General features: G+C 40.4%; 2 protein-coding genes across 3 annotated transcripts in view; one reads left to right on the top strand and one right to left on the bottom strand.

Moving 5' to 3' along the window:
- The window catches only part of LOC122415254 (uncharacterized), a 179,796-nt gene that overhangs the window by 114,642 nt on the left and 51,016 nt on the right, over positions 1 to 14,138 (bottom strand). The gene's annotated exons all lie outside the window — the stretch shown is intronic.
- LOC122415145 (tRNA dimethylallyltransferase) overlaps positions 1 to 14,138 on the top strand; it is an 86,197-nt gene that overhangs the window by 33,807 nt on the left and 38,252 nt on the right. For both annotated transcript variants that reach the window (XM_043427039.1, XM_043427040.1), the window contains exon 4: positions 10,094 to 10,229. In XM_043427039.1, coding sequence (XP_043282974.1) covers positions 10,094 to 10,229 — 136 coding nt within the window. The remainder of the gene's footprint in view (positions 1 to 10,093; positions 10,230 to 14,138) is intronic.

Below are 14,138 nucleotides of genomic sequence, written 5' to 3' on the forward strand. Positions count from 1 at the left end.
ATCAATAAATTATTTTAACGCGCGCGCTAAAATACACACACACACACACACACACACACACAACCTTGAGCTTTGATTAATTCGTGATAAATTCCTGCCCTTCGTATACTATCGACGTGATATTTTGTCATAGTTATTTTCGGTCGTGTAAGATTTTGTGTGCGTGATTTTTTGACTTGTGGTGTATCGTCGTGGTGATATACCGCCCGTGATATTCTTAAGCGTGATATTTCGACTGTGACGTTTAAGAAAGAGCTACCCTTAGTGCCATTTTCATTTGTAAACCTGCTTTCCATAATCCAATAGGAAGCTCATTAGTTTTTCCATTTGTAAAAAGTTGAATGAATTCAGAACTTTTGAAAATGTTGTTTCAATTCACGTGAATGTTTCAAATGAAATATCGACAGGATCTATCTGCAAAAATTCTGCTTTCAGTTTTGCCCACGCGATGTAGTTTTTCAAAGCATTCCAATAAAATGTCTGCAGAAAAAAATCGATTTCCTTGTATCGGATTCCGGTTGACCAACCACGATTCAACATCCACAGCGAGTGTCTCTAAAAATAGCGAAATTGAGGTATAAATTGGCAACGCTAGAGGCCCCGGGGGGTTGTCCTGTTAACCGAGTCTGAAGTCCCCAGTTGTCCTGCCTCAATCCTGAGGCTGGATGCCATATGGGGGCCTCTTTACGACAGCCGCCCTCTCGGTTTTCCCCCAAAAAGTCCGCAAAGACTTAGTCCCCATCGAAAAATGGAAAAGCGAATGAAACTGTCGCTAGGTTGTCACGTGTCCGTCAGGTGTTGTAAGGAAAATCGTAAAAAAATCCATTCGTTCATTCCAAGCACGCTGCGATTTGAATTTTTCCAAACGTCCCGATGCCTGAAGCAGCACAAATGAGGTGAAGTTCGGTGGACCCAACGTTCTTCGGCAGCGCCGTCTTCCGATAAGTTCGTCACTGAAGTAACGTTTAAATAAGATGAAAGTTGAACTATGATCCCACGGGAACGCGCATTACCAGGATAATAAGCATTATCCTATGCGCCGATCCAGAACACGCCGGTTTGTCCGAGTGCCAAGTTTCGTCCAAGTCCGTTCAACCGTTTACTCGTCCCTGAGTAACAAGCATCGAAACTTCTTCGCGAGCTTTCATATTGATGATGTCAGTAGGATGGGCTGCTCAAAGCTGAAGCAATTTTGCCCTATTTTTTCTTCCACATTTTGAGCACTTCTCGAAGATATCTTTTGGTAGAGTTGCGGCGATGCGTGGAAGATGTATGTCGGTGCGTATGAGCTGATAGAAATTGCGAGAGTCAGGGTGGTCGAAAGTTTTTAATAATTGGAGCCCCGCGAGCACACATGGCCCATCGTCTCATGTAATGTAATAAAAATATCAATACAACTCGCATATCGCGTTTCACTCGTAACCTACTCAGCCTCTTTCACTACGTTCTTACTATTACAACTATACTTATCTGGCTACACGAGTACGAAGCATGCGAAGCATAGTTGATACGGAGATAATGCTCTGGTCTTGTGTGCATTTATGTTTTTCGTGTGTGCGTGGACGTGTGGGGGGCCACAGTTGCGCAATTTAATTCCAATTTCAAGCGAGGGCGTGTTCCAATCGTTCGTATAAATTCCATAACTATGTATAGTTCGATAAATGGGATTTCTTCGAAACACTAATTTCGCCGATTCTAGAAGAATCACGTTAATATTTCGACATCGGCGCGACCCAGGGCTTGCAACGTTCGAGGAGCTTTCGACTCTCTTTTTTCACTATCAGCACTTTATCAGAATATATAAACTCCTTCTTTCAATAGTTATCAAATTACGAGCACGAGGCACAGGTACGAGTTATAAAACTTTGGGGTTATTTACCATTTTTCCAAATTTTAATTAAGGACTGTGAACAGTGTAAACGTTGGAATTTTAGGGAAGATGTACTGGAATTTTTTTGTTTTAATCTTTCTTATGGTATATTTTTGTACAATGGCGTGTTGAAGATGGTACCACTTGAATCGTCGTTGACAGCTAAACGGAGAGTTTTTATCCCAGCGACTTGACTCAAATTGCAATTCGTAGGAAAAACGTATGTTTTCAGCATGACGTAGCCGTTTTTTTGTAGCTTTTTTTTCTTTTATAAAAAATTTTCTACTGAAAAATCCACAAAAATTGTGATTTTTTTTCCCAAATAGTCAGCATTTTTTTTCTAAACCATATTTTGAAAATCCCCTACGTCATGCGAGAGCTAATAGCATATATTTTAAAAATCTTTTTAGGGTGTCATTTTCGACACGCCATTGTACAATAAAGCACCACGAAAAAAATTTTTTTTTAACTTTTTTCCAGTTCTTCTGCGTATGTAAAAGATGTGTACAAGTTTTTATTTAAGGTAATTCTATCGCTTCAGTCTAGTCATAACACTGCTAATAGTTGAGACTTATAGTAATTAATATTATTGACATATAGAAAAAAATTATTTCTTATAAGTAAAATTTTCCATATGTAATCCTTTAAATGAATGTTCGTACTGAATTATAAAAATTAAAAAAAAGTTAGTCCAACGATTCGCGTAGTATCCGCAGGTTTACGTTTGGCAACACCGTTTCTCTCCGTCTTTTTTTACTCGACCACTCGTGAGTGTTTAACCCCTTTTCGGCTGATCTGTCAAATTGAGGTTAGGACTGCACTCAGCTGATGCCTCACTGTCATGTCTCTTTATCATAGCGAGTCGTAGGAAATCCAATGCCGGAAGTTCAAATAAAACTTAATATTCCGTAAAAAATGGGCCGATAAGGGCAACTTTTTTTGGGAGTATTAGATTACTACAAGTGTTGAGTATACGAATTGCAGTTTTTTTTCCAGAATTTTATGGATTTCTAGGCAAATATACCCTTTCGTAGCAACCGGAAGTTAGGTTTTTGTATGCTGTTTTGAAATTCCTTCATGAAAACCACCAATTTTAATAATTAATTTCTCTGAAATTAGGTCGATAACCGACCCTGAAATTTTACACAGCCCTTTATTAAAGATTTAAGTACAGCATGAAATATTTTTTTTTTTAATCTTATGAACTAAGCCTGGCGATAGAATTACCTTAAACCCATTCAACCAATTTCTACTTATAAGATGGACAAAGAACACCTAAAATTCCAACGTTTACACTGCTCAATAGCCCTTAACCTCAGAAATAATTATAATGAATAGCACCCGTAGAATACGATGGTAGTAATAATTTTTTCGAGAATTATCGAATAGAAGTATCGTATTTACAAAGCCGTCTGTCCGTGCAATCTTTCACTGGAATTGCTGCACTATATCACCCCGGCTGTTCTATAACACATCGAGCGTACGTATCTATGGATTTATTTATTTCTATATACCCATTTGTCTATAAATATACCGATTTAAATGCCGGTGATATGGAAAGATATCTAACAGATATTCACTGCCCGAAGTAAGCATTTATTTTTCGTGCTATTTGTTTGATTAGATTTTAATAATGCTTGAAAATAATTCCGAGATGTTGGAGCTCTTGGAATAAAAAAATAAACGGCGTAACAATTATTTCAATAATTATCGAATCGACGCTATCGGCTTTACAAATACGTGCAATTTCGCGTGCAATCTTTAACTGCGATTGCTGGTACTATTATTTACTGTTTCATACTGCCAAGTTATATGTCTATGAGTGTATTTATTTATTTCATACATGAACGCGCAATCGTACATGCGGTAATTGCTTTTGCGCCGCGTGCTCTTTTACTGCGCCATGGATCGATCGTCCCGTTCGATATTTCACCTCCGCAATTTACCATTAGCATTGTTCGCCCTGACCAATTTCCTTCTATGGAGTTTACAGCATTTCCATTTTTTCTTCCTCGTTTTCAAAGTCCTTTTTTCCCGTTTGCTCGCCTTCTTTTTTTCTCTTTCTTCTTTTTTTTTTTTTTCTTTCTCAAACTTGAATAACTTTCCCACAATGCTATGAATTAACCGCATCCCGTATCGCCTTCGTTGGCCTCTAAACTCACCTTTGATAACGCGACGATTTATTCGCATGGGAAACTCTATCCGAACTTCAATTAGCTTAGTCTCTCCTTCCTTAAATATTTTTTCCAATGAAAAGTCTTCGCGAATATTGAAGTTGAAGTAAATTCGTCAAATTCGCTCGATTTTAAATTATTCTTTTTCGTCGATTCCCATACGCTTTTGTGAGCATAGACGTGCACCTGCGTCATACAAAAAGCACTTGCGCCAATAACGACAGACAATATCGCTCTTTCGTTGATATTCTCTTATCGCGCGTGGACTCGCTGAGACCAGGCTCTAAAACCTTCCACATGTGGGGCTTCATGCATTAAACATTTTTATTGAAAAGGTCATAAACCTTTTTCCAAGCTGTTCCAATTTTTTCAAACAATTTCTCAAAATTCCTCCTTCTTTTGTCATCACATAAAACTACAAAAATATAAATAACACTGGCGAACATATTTAAACGGTTTTAACGTAACGGAATCCGTTTTCTATGAAAATTCGGTGGATCCATTGTTGTTTTTCATTGACAAGAAAGTTTCTCTTCCACTCAGCCAAATCGTGAAAAAACTTTACGCAAAAAAGCACCGGATCATTCAATCCGAATGATTTTGTTCCCCCCTTCATTTTATTTTCCCCAGTTTTTAATTTTTTCCAACCAGTCATTGGGGCATAACTCACAAAATAATTACTCAGCATGATATTTCGTTACGTCAATTTTTATTTGTTCGACTGCATTAGTATTTCGTCGCATCTATAAATTATTTATTTGGTTCAAGAAACGATTTTCTCGTTGGCGAATATTCAGTCACAAAATCAATATAATTGAAATATAAATAGGTCTGAAATTTTTGCTCCCGGTAGTTGCTGATCTCATGCCACGACGACGTGATATCGCATGGGAGCTGCGATGATTAATATTCCATCATCTAACGACGCCCGGAGCGACGAATATCGAAATTCGGTCGACATGTTCCAACCGCACAAGTGTGTATGTACGACAAACATCGCGATCCGATTTATCTGTAGTACAGAATCGAAACGGCACAACATGATCACACTCGGTGGGCCAGCACCTCGTACGGTGTCAACGAACGAGGAATTCGACATTGCTCGAATCAGATCGCGATAGGAGAGAATCGCGATAACCGATTGAAAAGTATCTCGGCTCGAATCTAATTTTTTAGTCTCTCTTTAGAAAAAAAGCGAGCCCGTGAGCCTTGGAAAGCCTTGAAATGCGCGAAATGATTAGATTCCGAAGAGAAAATTCTGACAAACTTTTCTCTTCGTCAGCGCATCTAATTGGCTGAAACTCATTAAATCGTAACTGATAGAATTTCGGGGGATTTTTCTTCATTTGTTTTGCCGAACCTTTTGTGAGTAGCTCACGGACAAAATGCCTTGAACTGGCTCGATGTAACGAACCTGAAATTCCACGCTACAATTTTTGACAAAGAATTTACAATCAGGCGATAGCATAGTGGTAGAGTGCGTATACCGTTGAGGTCTTTAATTGCCAGGGTGATAAAATCGAATCCTGATGCAGGAAGGAACATTTTTTAACAGGTCACGCGCCTTGAAGAGGCACGTGAGGAATTTTCTAGGCGGGATTATCACGATTTTTCTAGACGTAATGCAGTCATAATTCCTGGAATATTAATTTGTCCACGTTTTTTCTTCAGTTTACATTTTTATCCAGAGACGAGGCAAAGTTCGATGGGAGCCGATGAAACATTCGTTTTCCACATTATCAAAATTCGATTCTGTGTCGTTTGGTATCGAGTGTGCACCGGAAGCTCGAATCTCAGCACTGGAAGCACAGCGAGTTTGAATCGAAGCTTCGCAGTGATTGATATTTAGTGAAAAAATAAAATTTCTAATTCCCGGGCCTTGCAAAGTGGTTTCTTTGCCCTCTTCGAGTTTGAGTTTTGTGGTAGGAGCGGTAGGCTCGAGAGAAAGAGAGCCGTGGTTCCGGACGGGGGAGTCTCTCGAGAGTGTTTCTCCGCATGAGAATGCGGCTGTACCTAGCGCTCTGAGCGATCGAGCGTAGCTCATATGCACTGCGCCAAGAAAATCGAGAAATCAAGGAAGAGTGAGAGAGGCAAAGAGCACGATAAGCTCGCCGTGGTAGTCGAAGGTGCACATGCGATAGGCTTTCGCTGGCTGGCAAGTTCCAAGGTTGCCAACCAGGAAAAGCCGGACTAAAGAACACACGTACAAAATAAATGATACACACGCGTACGAGCAGAGACTCGTGTGCGATGAAATTTACTACTGCAGAAATCTCTGGCTGTTCCTCCTTTTTTCTTGTCCCAAGAGGCCTCGACGAGTGAGGGAGCAGAGACGTCCCCGTTTGGCTCGACGCCAGTGAAACTACCAGACGTTAGTCATCCCTGCGGATTCGTCGTTGGGATGCGAGTGAAAGAGAGAAATGGGCAAAACACTTGAACACAGTAACTGGCATTCGACGATAACTTTTCATTTCGACAGTGAATGGCACACGTGAATCGTTGGCTGAAAAGAGATGAGGAATTCTCGTGCGAGACTACGGTGTACTGAAAACATTTTACTTACATACGCGAAACCGAGAAGGGAACGCGGGACAATCGGGAATTAATAAAAGGAACGAAAGAGAGGGGAGAGAGGGAGGGAGAAAAATACAACTGGAGAGAGGAAAATGTTCGAGGGAATTTAATGATACAATCTTGCTAATAAAAGACTCGCGTAATTCTTGCTTTTCGCCAATTTCGATAATAACCGTGTTATTAAACAATACCCGCTATTCCGAGTTTCACACTTTCACCGTTTCGTAATTGTAATCTTGTTCGATCGATTCATCGCAATGAGGAATTTATTCATTATTTTACCATCGAAATACTGATTCGAGCAGAATGTGGATCATGAGCCGTTCAATTGAATTTAAATGAGAGAAACGCGCGCGCGCGTTGCGTAATTAAACTCGCGTGAATCTTAGCTTCTGCGATTAATCGATGGAGGTCAAAATCTGGGGATAACGCGAGAGGCCTTCGCCGTTCTTCCCGTCCAATTTCGTCTCTTGCGAACTTGTTCGGTTTCTCTCTTTCTCCCTCTTCCATTCGACGATGATGCTGTGCGCTATCTCGCGAACGCCCCCGGGACGGCCTTTGTAATCGGAGCTCATCCGGTTTCGTAACGAACGCCACGATTCTTTGTACACATACATACATCCACGTATATATTAATTCCCTCGTTGAAATTGCTCTCCTCAAGGAGTTTGTAAAATAAAAGAATCTCAACGCTTTACGTTTATATTACATTTATCGTCTTGTTCAACCGCAACAAAGTTACTCGGGGTCGAGTCTCAATCTCGTCTCTTTTCGAGCTTTCATATGATAAACGAGAGTCGAGAAAAGAAAAAGAGAGAAGGAGAGCGCCGGAGTAACTGTGCGCGATGAACCTTGAGCTCCCCCAAAAAATCATCATCCAAGCCCACTTTTAGAACATTTTTTCTTCCTTTCTGTTTCTTTCTTCTTCGCGTAGATAACTCTCGAATCTGCGATACAGGCAGGCTCGAGCCAATAAGTTATTTTTGCGATCCACGGTACGTTGAACCTACATCCGGTTTACATAGATTCGAATAAAACTCGAGAAAGAGAAAGAAATTTGAGGCGCGATAGGATTCGCGATCCTTGTAAGCTCTCGTATCGTTGCCAGCAAGGATAAGATATGCGGGGGTTCAATGGGTCGCGATTCACCGCGTCGGCTGCGTCCTCCCTAATTTCTTATCGATTTTCCCATACGAGCGCACGATCACGCGCCAAAACTCTGCTGTCCGCGATACCGTGGGGCTATTGATTATACGGCGCCAAAATCGAAAGAACAGACACTCGCTGAACGGACAAGAAGTATAACAAACGTTTACGACTGTTTAGAAATTTACATGCTGCTTTCTCGACATTTTCATCTCTTCCGATAATTCCACGGAGGAGAAAGCGTCGCAACATCTCCGTTATCTCGCCCATCGAGAGCAAAATTCAAACCACGAACGCAAACAATTATCGTAAAGAATATTTCTACGAGTTTACAAAGCGGAAATAATCGTTTGAAACGTAACTCTCGCGGAGAAGCAATAACCTTCGGAGCCATCGGGCCGAGGCATCGATATCCAGAGACACTTGTAAATGCAGCGCATTAGTTTGCCGCGGGAAAGCCCTCCTGGGAAAGTTACGATAAGCGTTAGCTTCGACACCCCGATTTCCGAACTCTCGAGATAAACCGACGACATTTTGACGCGTCTCCGGAACAACGTAGCCTAATCGATGCTCAAGTGACGCGGTTCGACGTACGGGTTGAAATATGAAGTTGCGAGACCCGATTCCGGCCTCGTGTCTGCTCGCTCGAAACGAATGATTATCGTGCACGAGCACACCAATATCGTCGGGTGTGTCTGCCCGGTGAATGAGGGAATCGGCGAGTGCGCTAGTCGCTCGAACCCGTCGATAGTCTAATGAGACCGGGCGACGAACAATTAGCCGCCCTTCTGAATTCACTTTTGTCGCGCACTCTTTTGACCTCGCCGAGTAAAAGTCTGATAAAACCGTGGCCACCAACTGGAATGGTGCCTGATCACGTTTGAGCATTGAAAAAATGCACTTTTGAGAATCAACGTCCGACGACTGTTTGTCATTTAGATTTTTCGTCTTAATCGCTCCCGTCGAAATTTCGTCCAATTTGATCGTGACCGATCACGAGCACGCCCGATGAAATCGACTCTTGAAAAGTGTGACGTCGCGATCATTGACGTTGAGTTTTTTCAACAGAGAGGTTGAAATTTGACAATGGAACCTCGAAATACATGGGCAAACGTCCGGCTCCGGGCAGCGTTGAACCGTTGGGAATTTTTCGTACAGATATTCTCAGATAGTCCGGCGGAAACGAGGCTGGGAATAAGAGCCGCGTAAGAAAAAAGGCTGCGAGTAGATCGGGCCGAGTACGGGCAAACTCGTGTTAAGTGTTTCATCGTGTTGCTTCCGCCTTTTTTCGTAACCGAACGTAAATATAAATGTGTATGATATACAAAGGGGGTAAAGAGTTTGTTTGATCTAGCGGAAGATTTCAGGGGCGAGGAAGTAACGCGTGCTCGTGAGAGAGCAGCGAAATTGAAAGACGAGCAGAAACGACTCTAACCTACATCAATAAATTTGTCTTCCCAGCTGAGAAAAATGAGCGTGACTCAATTCTGACGCGACGCGACTCGGACACTTTTATATTCCTCCTCTCGAAACATCTCACGCTTTCGATCCCTGGTTTTTCAACACACATGCGCGCTTTTTTCAATGCTTTTTTTCATCATCTTTGGGGCTTGTAATTCTTTTTCCTCCCACCTTGATACGGACGCGCGCTACCGATTCCGAATATATCTCAAGGCTCCTCGTCCATCTCTCTCGCTCTCTCTTTTTATTTCGACTTTACTCTCGCTATTATCTTCTCACGTTTTATAATTCTCTTTCTTGCTATCTCTCGACGCGGCTGTGCTTTATTTATTCCGAATATATCCCCATGGGTCGCCTCGCATCGGTCAGCTCTCTTTTTCAACTCCCTCGCCCTCCTCTCTCTCTCTCTCTGTCTCTCTTTCTTGGGGCCCGAACGACGTTTTCGCTGGCGGCTGTCATCGATCGGAAATAGAAAAGTTCGGAGGTACAAAGACAGAAAAAGAGGGGAATCGGATGATGGAGGAGAGCGGTGTTAACGAACTCGACTAACGAGTCGGAGAGCGCTGGACGAAGATAACTATCGAGGATCCATAAACTTTTTACTTTATGGACTTTCATTGAAACATCGTACATTTCTTCCCGGTGGAAAATTAAGCTGTTGGAAACGAGCGAATCGTCGTCATCTAGATCTACATTTTTTGCGAACACCGGCCTCGATTCTTTGACATATTTTCGCGACATTCGAGTCGAGTCGTTTGAAGGACGAAAAGAATCCGTCGATCCTTCTCGAATTAATGTTAAGCGGAAAAATCGTTTCGTTACTAGGAAAAACGCTCACAACAAATTTTCCATGATTTTCGGTTTAAAGGTCTCTCCAAGTTTTCGAAGAACATGGAAAAAAGCACTCGGAGATCTTGAAGGATCAACGGACGGCCGGCGGTTCTGGTCTCGGCGGACCGTTGCGTTTTCCCGACTCGATTATTCTCTGGCTCCAGTGCGATCAGGTAAGAGCGATTCAGTTTTTTTATCTCATCGCCGAATCCTCACTTTCTTTCAAATATTCACGAATTTACTTTTCCCTGGTGTACGAAAATCAATCAATTTTACGGTTTTCAAGTTTGTACGGTTTTCATGCAGCCATTTTTCTTTACCACTGACATTTTATGAGTTTTCAACGCAATTCATCTTGAAGAACAAAATAATATGGTTTTAGCTTAATTGTTTGGCAAATAAGATGCTAAATCAGCACAAAAGTACTGGAAAAATGTTATCATTAAGGGGCTGCTAAGTAACGCAAAGATTCGTAGCTAACTACGAAACGTCTGAACGTAAATATAAAGAAAGTCGTTGATTCGTTTCGTTCTTGTCGAAGTTGAGGTTTTTACAAGTCAGTTATTTCCAGTTCGTGGGATTAGAAAAGCGAAAAGGATGGATAAATCGTCTACTTTTAGTAAATCAATATGGAACATAAGCACTTGAGAAGAAGCTCTGACTCGAGTCACTGAAGAAATTTTGTTACTATTTTTCTTATTCAGCTAGACCATCTCCGCGAGATCGTATTTTATGGGTTTCTAAATTGGGTCGATTTTTTACTCCCTGATTGAAGATATAATCACTTTAAATTAATGTCAGAGTTATTATAATTCGAAATTGTATAAATACATTTTTTCAACTTATCTTTCGGCGAATGAAATTACGAGCCATTCGTTATTTGAGGATATCCATAGCTGACTGAACCCGAAATTTCATTCGTTTCTGGCGAAAATACGATAATTTTTTATTTTTATACGAGTGCTCGTTACCAATTTCGTTCAATCTTCAACGCAATACACATGTCTTTATTACTAGTAAGACGTTTCGAATTTTTCCCCAAACTTTCATTACATGCTTCATTTTTATTGTGTGCTTTTTCATAAACTTCGTAAGAAGCGTTCATTCCTTATATGGAAAGATGAACGATTTTTTACGCATAGTCCCTATGACCCTGTGTATTTTTCTTCGTATTTAACCACGTTGATCTCAATAACCAATAAGATGACCCCTTTGAAATTCGATATGCGTGTGCGTCGACTAGCCACTTAAGCTCTGTCTTAATTTCAAGACTTTCTTGAGAAGATAGTTTCGTGTCTGAACAAGCTTAAATTGAAAAAATCGAAGGACTAAAAATTGTGCGTAAAAAGTTTTCAAATTGATTAAAAAATTTCGGAGAGTAAATAGAATCGATATTTCGAGCGTACATCAAGGGATTCGTCCACACACGTTTTTATGCGACTAAGTAATGAAAGGTTGACTGCGGAATCGTTGGATAACCCACTCCTTCGAGTTAAAACCACCGTACACGAAGAGAAAGAAGAAAGAGATCGGTAAAAAAGAAAGAAGGAAACTACTGCAGCTCAAAGATTACAGTATCTCGTACCGCCAGGTTGAATCAGGTTGAGAATTCTCGTACAAACACACACACGCACACTCGACAGACGCAGGAGCGCGCGCACACACACATCCGTCGTGTATGGAACGAAGGAATTTAGAATTTTTCGCTCGGTCGTCCGCATCGGCGATAAAACTCGTTCAGACTTCGGTCAAAAGTGAGAGGCTGATCCGATTTACTTTTCCCGTTATACATTCAAACCCCAGCGCCTTTATATACACGTGCGATATACAACGACGAGTGTTGAAACTCGGAAGGACGCGCGTTTATCAAAACCATTAACATTTAAAACAACTCGTCCCACGTATTTTTGCCACTTTTAAACATTTTCGTTATTTTCCTTTTTTTACGTGGACGCACCGAAGATCAAAGACACATTTTGCCAACGCGCCAATTGAAACTAACCACAAAAACCCTCTTCCGCCAAAGCGCCGCGAATAAACTTCAAGCTCGTTATCAATTTCACGCATTTTTTCGACACTCTTCACACTCCCCAATCATCTTCCCAAGTGCCGCTAATTCGGACAATTACTTTGGACAATATTTGAACTTTTGTTGTGTCGAAAAGGAATATCTCTATTCAAGCTACTCATCCCCATCGTTCCAATTTATTTTAGCATTTACCGTCTCGTCAAATATTTATTTCCCGGACATCATTTCAACACTGATGAAACTTCTGACAAATTTCAAACGTCCGGACTCGAGTGTTAAACATTTTTTTTTCAACATATGCACCCGGTCAAGTTTTTCATCAGTTAGGCTTGTCAATTTTTGGAATAACTTGCTTTCAACGTTCGATTGAACAATCGATCTGATTTTTTAATAAGATTGTCGAAAAATATGAAAAATAAGAGATGCTGAAAAAAATCGAATAATAAGGGCGTTCGTCGATGAAGGCATTCCATGAATTTCGGCAATTCCATGGATCTCAAGAATATTTTGAATATTATGAAAAAAAAGATGTTTCTGCATTTGAGCACGAATGTATAAGCACGAATGGGGAATATTTTTGGATTCATCGGTTTTAACGTTGAGGAGTAAACGAGGCGAATAAATGTTTTCGTCCAGTTTTTCACAGATTTTTCTTACCAACGTTTACCACTTTTCTTCCCAATAAAGTTTATACTTGAAATAAATATTTAATCGTAGATAAAAAAAACAGTTGGCCCTCACGCGATTTTTTCAATGTTAGGCATAGCTCGGAATGATGATTACGCAATCGCTCGACCTGGACATGGAGGTTCAATGATCCACGATCGGTTAAACGATCTCGAGCACCACGTGTACGTCTGTTCTCCCTCTTCGATCGGTACCAAGGTCACGAGATTCCCGCGGCCGCAAAATATTCCGTCTTGTCACTTTATCCTTCCCATTACTTTTCTAAGACCACTTTTTTCGTCTCTGGTATTTCTTATTGCGCTCTCTTTTTCTCGCTGTCTCTTTTCTTTCGTCTACGCTTCGCGACAGCTTTGCAAACAATTTTATTTCGCCAGTTCTATTTATAACCTTGATCGCCAATTGTCGGATAACTGAACCGACAGTTCGTGAAAAAATATCGAACTCTGTCTACACGCACCGACATTTCAATTATTCAAAATACTTTTACTTTCTCTTAAATTTATACGATATTTTCAAATTGTTCTCAAGAAATTAAAAAAGCAGTCAATTCGTGATTGGGACTTTGGGGTCTGAACACTTTTTAAAATTATTATCGTTATTCAATTAAGTCCGAATCATGCTAATGAAATCATTTGAAAAAATGGATCCCTCGTTTCAAGCAAAAGATTCAGCTTTCAAAAATAACAATCCACAAAATTCTCAAGTTCGTGCTATTGTCTTACTACTTTCAATCTTGAGGTGTCTCGTGAGCACTGATACCAAAACCAGACAGAAAAGATGTTTTCTTTACAAAAACAACGTGACGATCACCCTGAATTCTTGGTTTTTTTCTATATTCTTCCCTTCACTTTTCAATCGTATCGAAAATTTCGGTTCATCGCAAATGCGCTGTACTATGTGAGCGATAAAACTCTACACAATGACCTGAAAACGCCATGTGTCAAATAAACCATCCAAGAACAGAGCAAGAGATTCGCGCAGACTCCAAAAACATCGAAATGCATTGACTCGCAAACTTCTCGATCGAACCAATAAAATAAGAAGACTGCAACGTATAAAACGTAAATAAATAAAAAAAATAATATAAAGAAAAACATATAAAATCATCGAGCGCGCAATCCATAAAATAAAATCGACTAATTTAATCGCAAGCACAATTCTTGAACGTTCCCCACGGAACAGTCTGTAATTTCTAATATTGTCAATAAAAAAAAAAAAAAAAAAAACAAATAAATAATTGTTCACACATTCGAATTTCACTTCATTTTGATGGAGGGTTCCTTATCGTAATAAACATGCTCTCAAGCCCATGAAAAGTATCTGAAGTAAATATTTCTGTGACAAGGAGGCTTGCAGCATTTGAAAA

This window comes from Venturia canescens, chromosome 8, assembly GCF_019457755.1.
Source record: "Venturia canescens isolate UGA chromosome 8, ASM1945775v1, whole genome shotgun sequence".
Lineage (NCBI taxonomy): Eukaryota > Metazoa > Arthropoda > Insecta > Hymenoptera > Ichneumonidae > Venturia > Venturia canescens.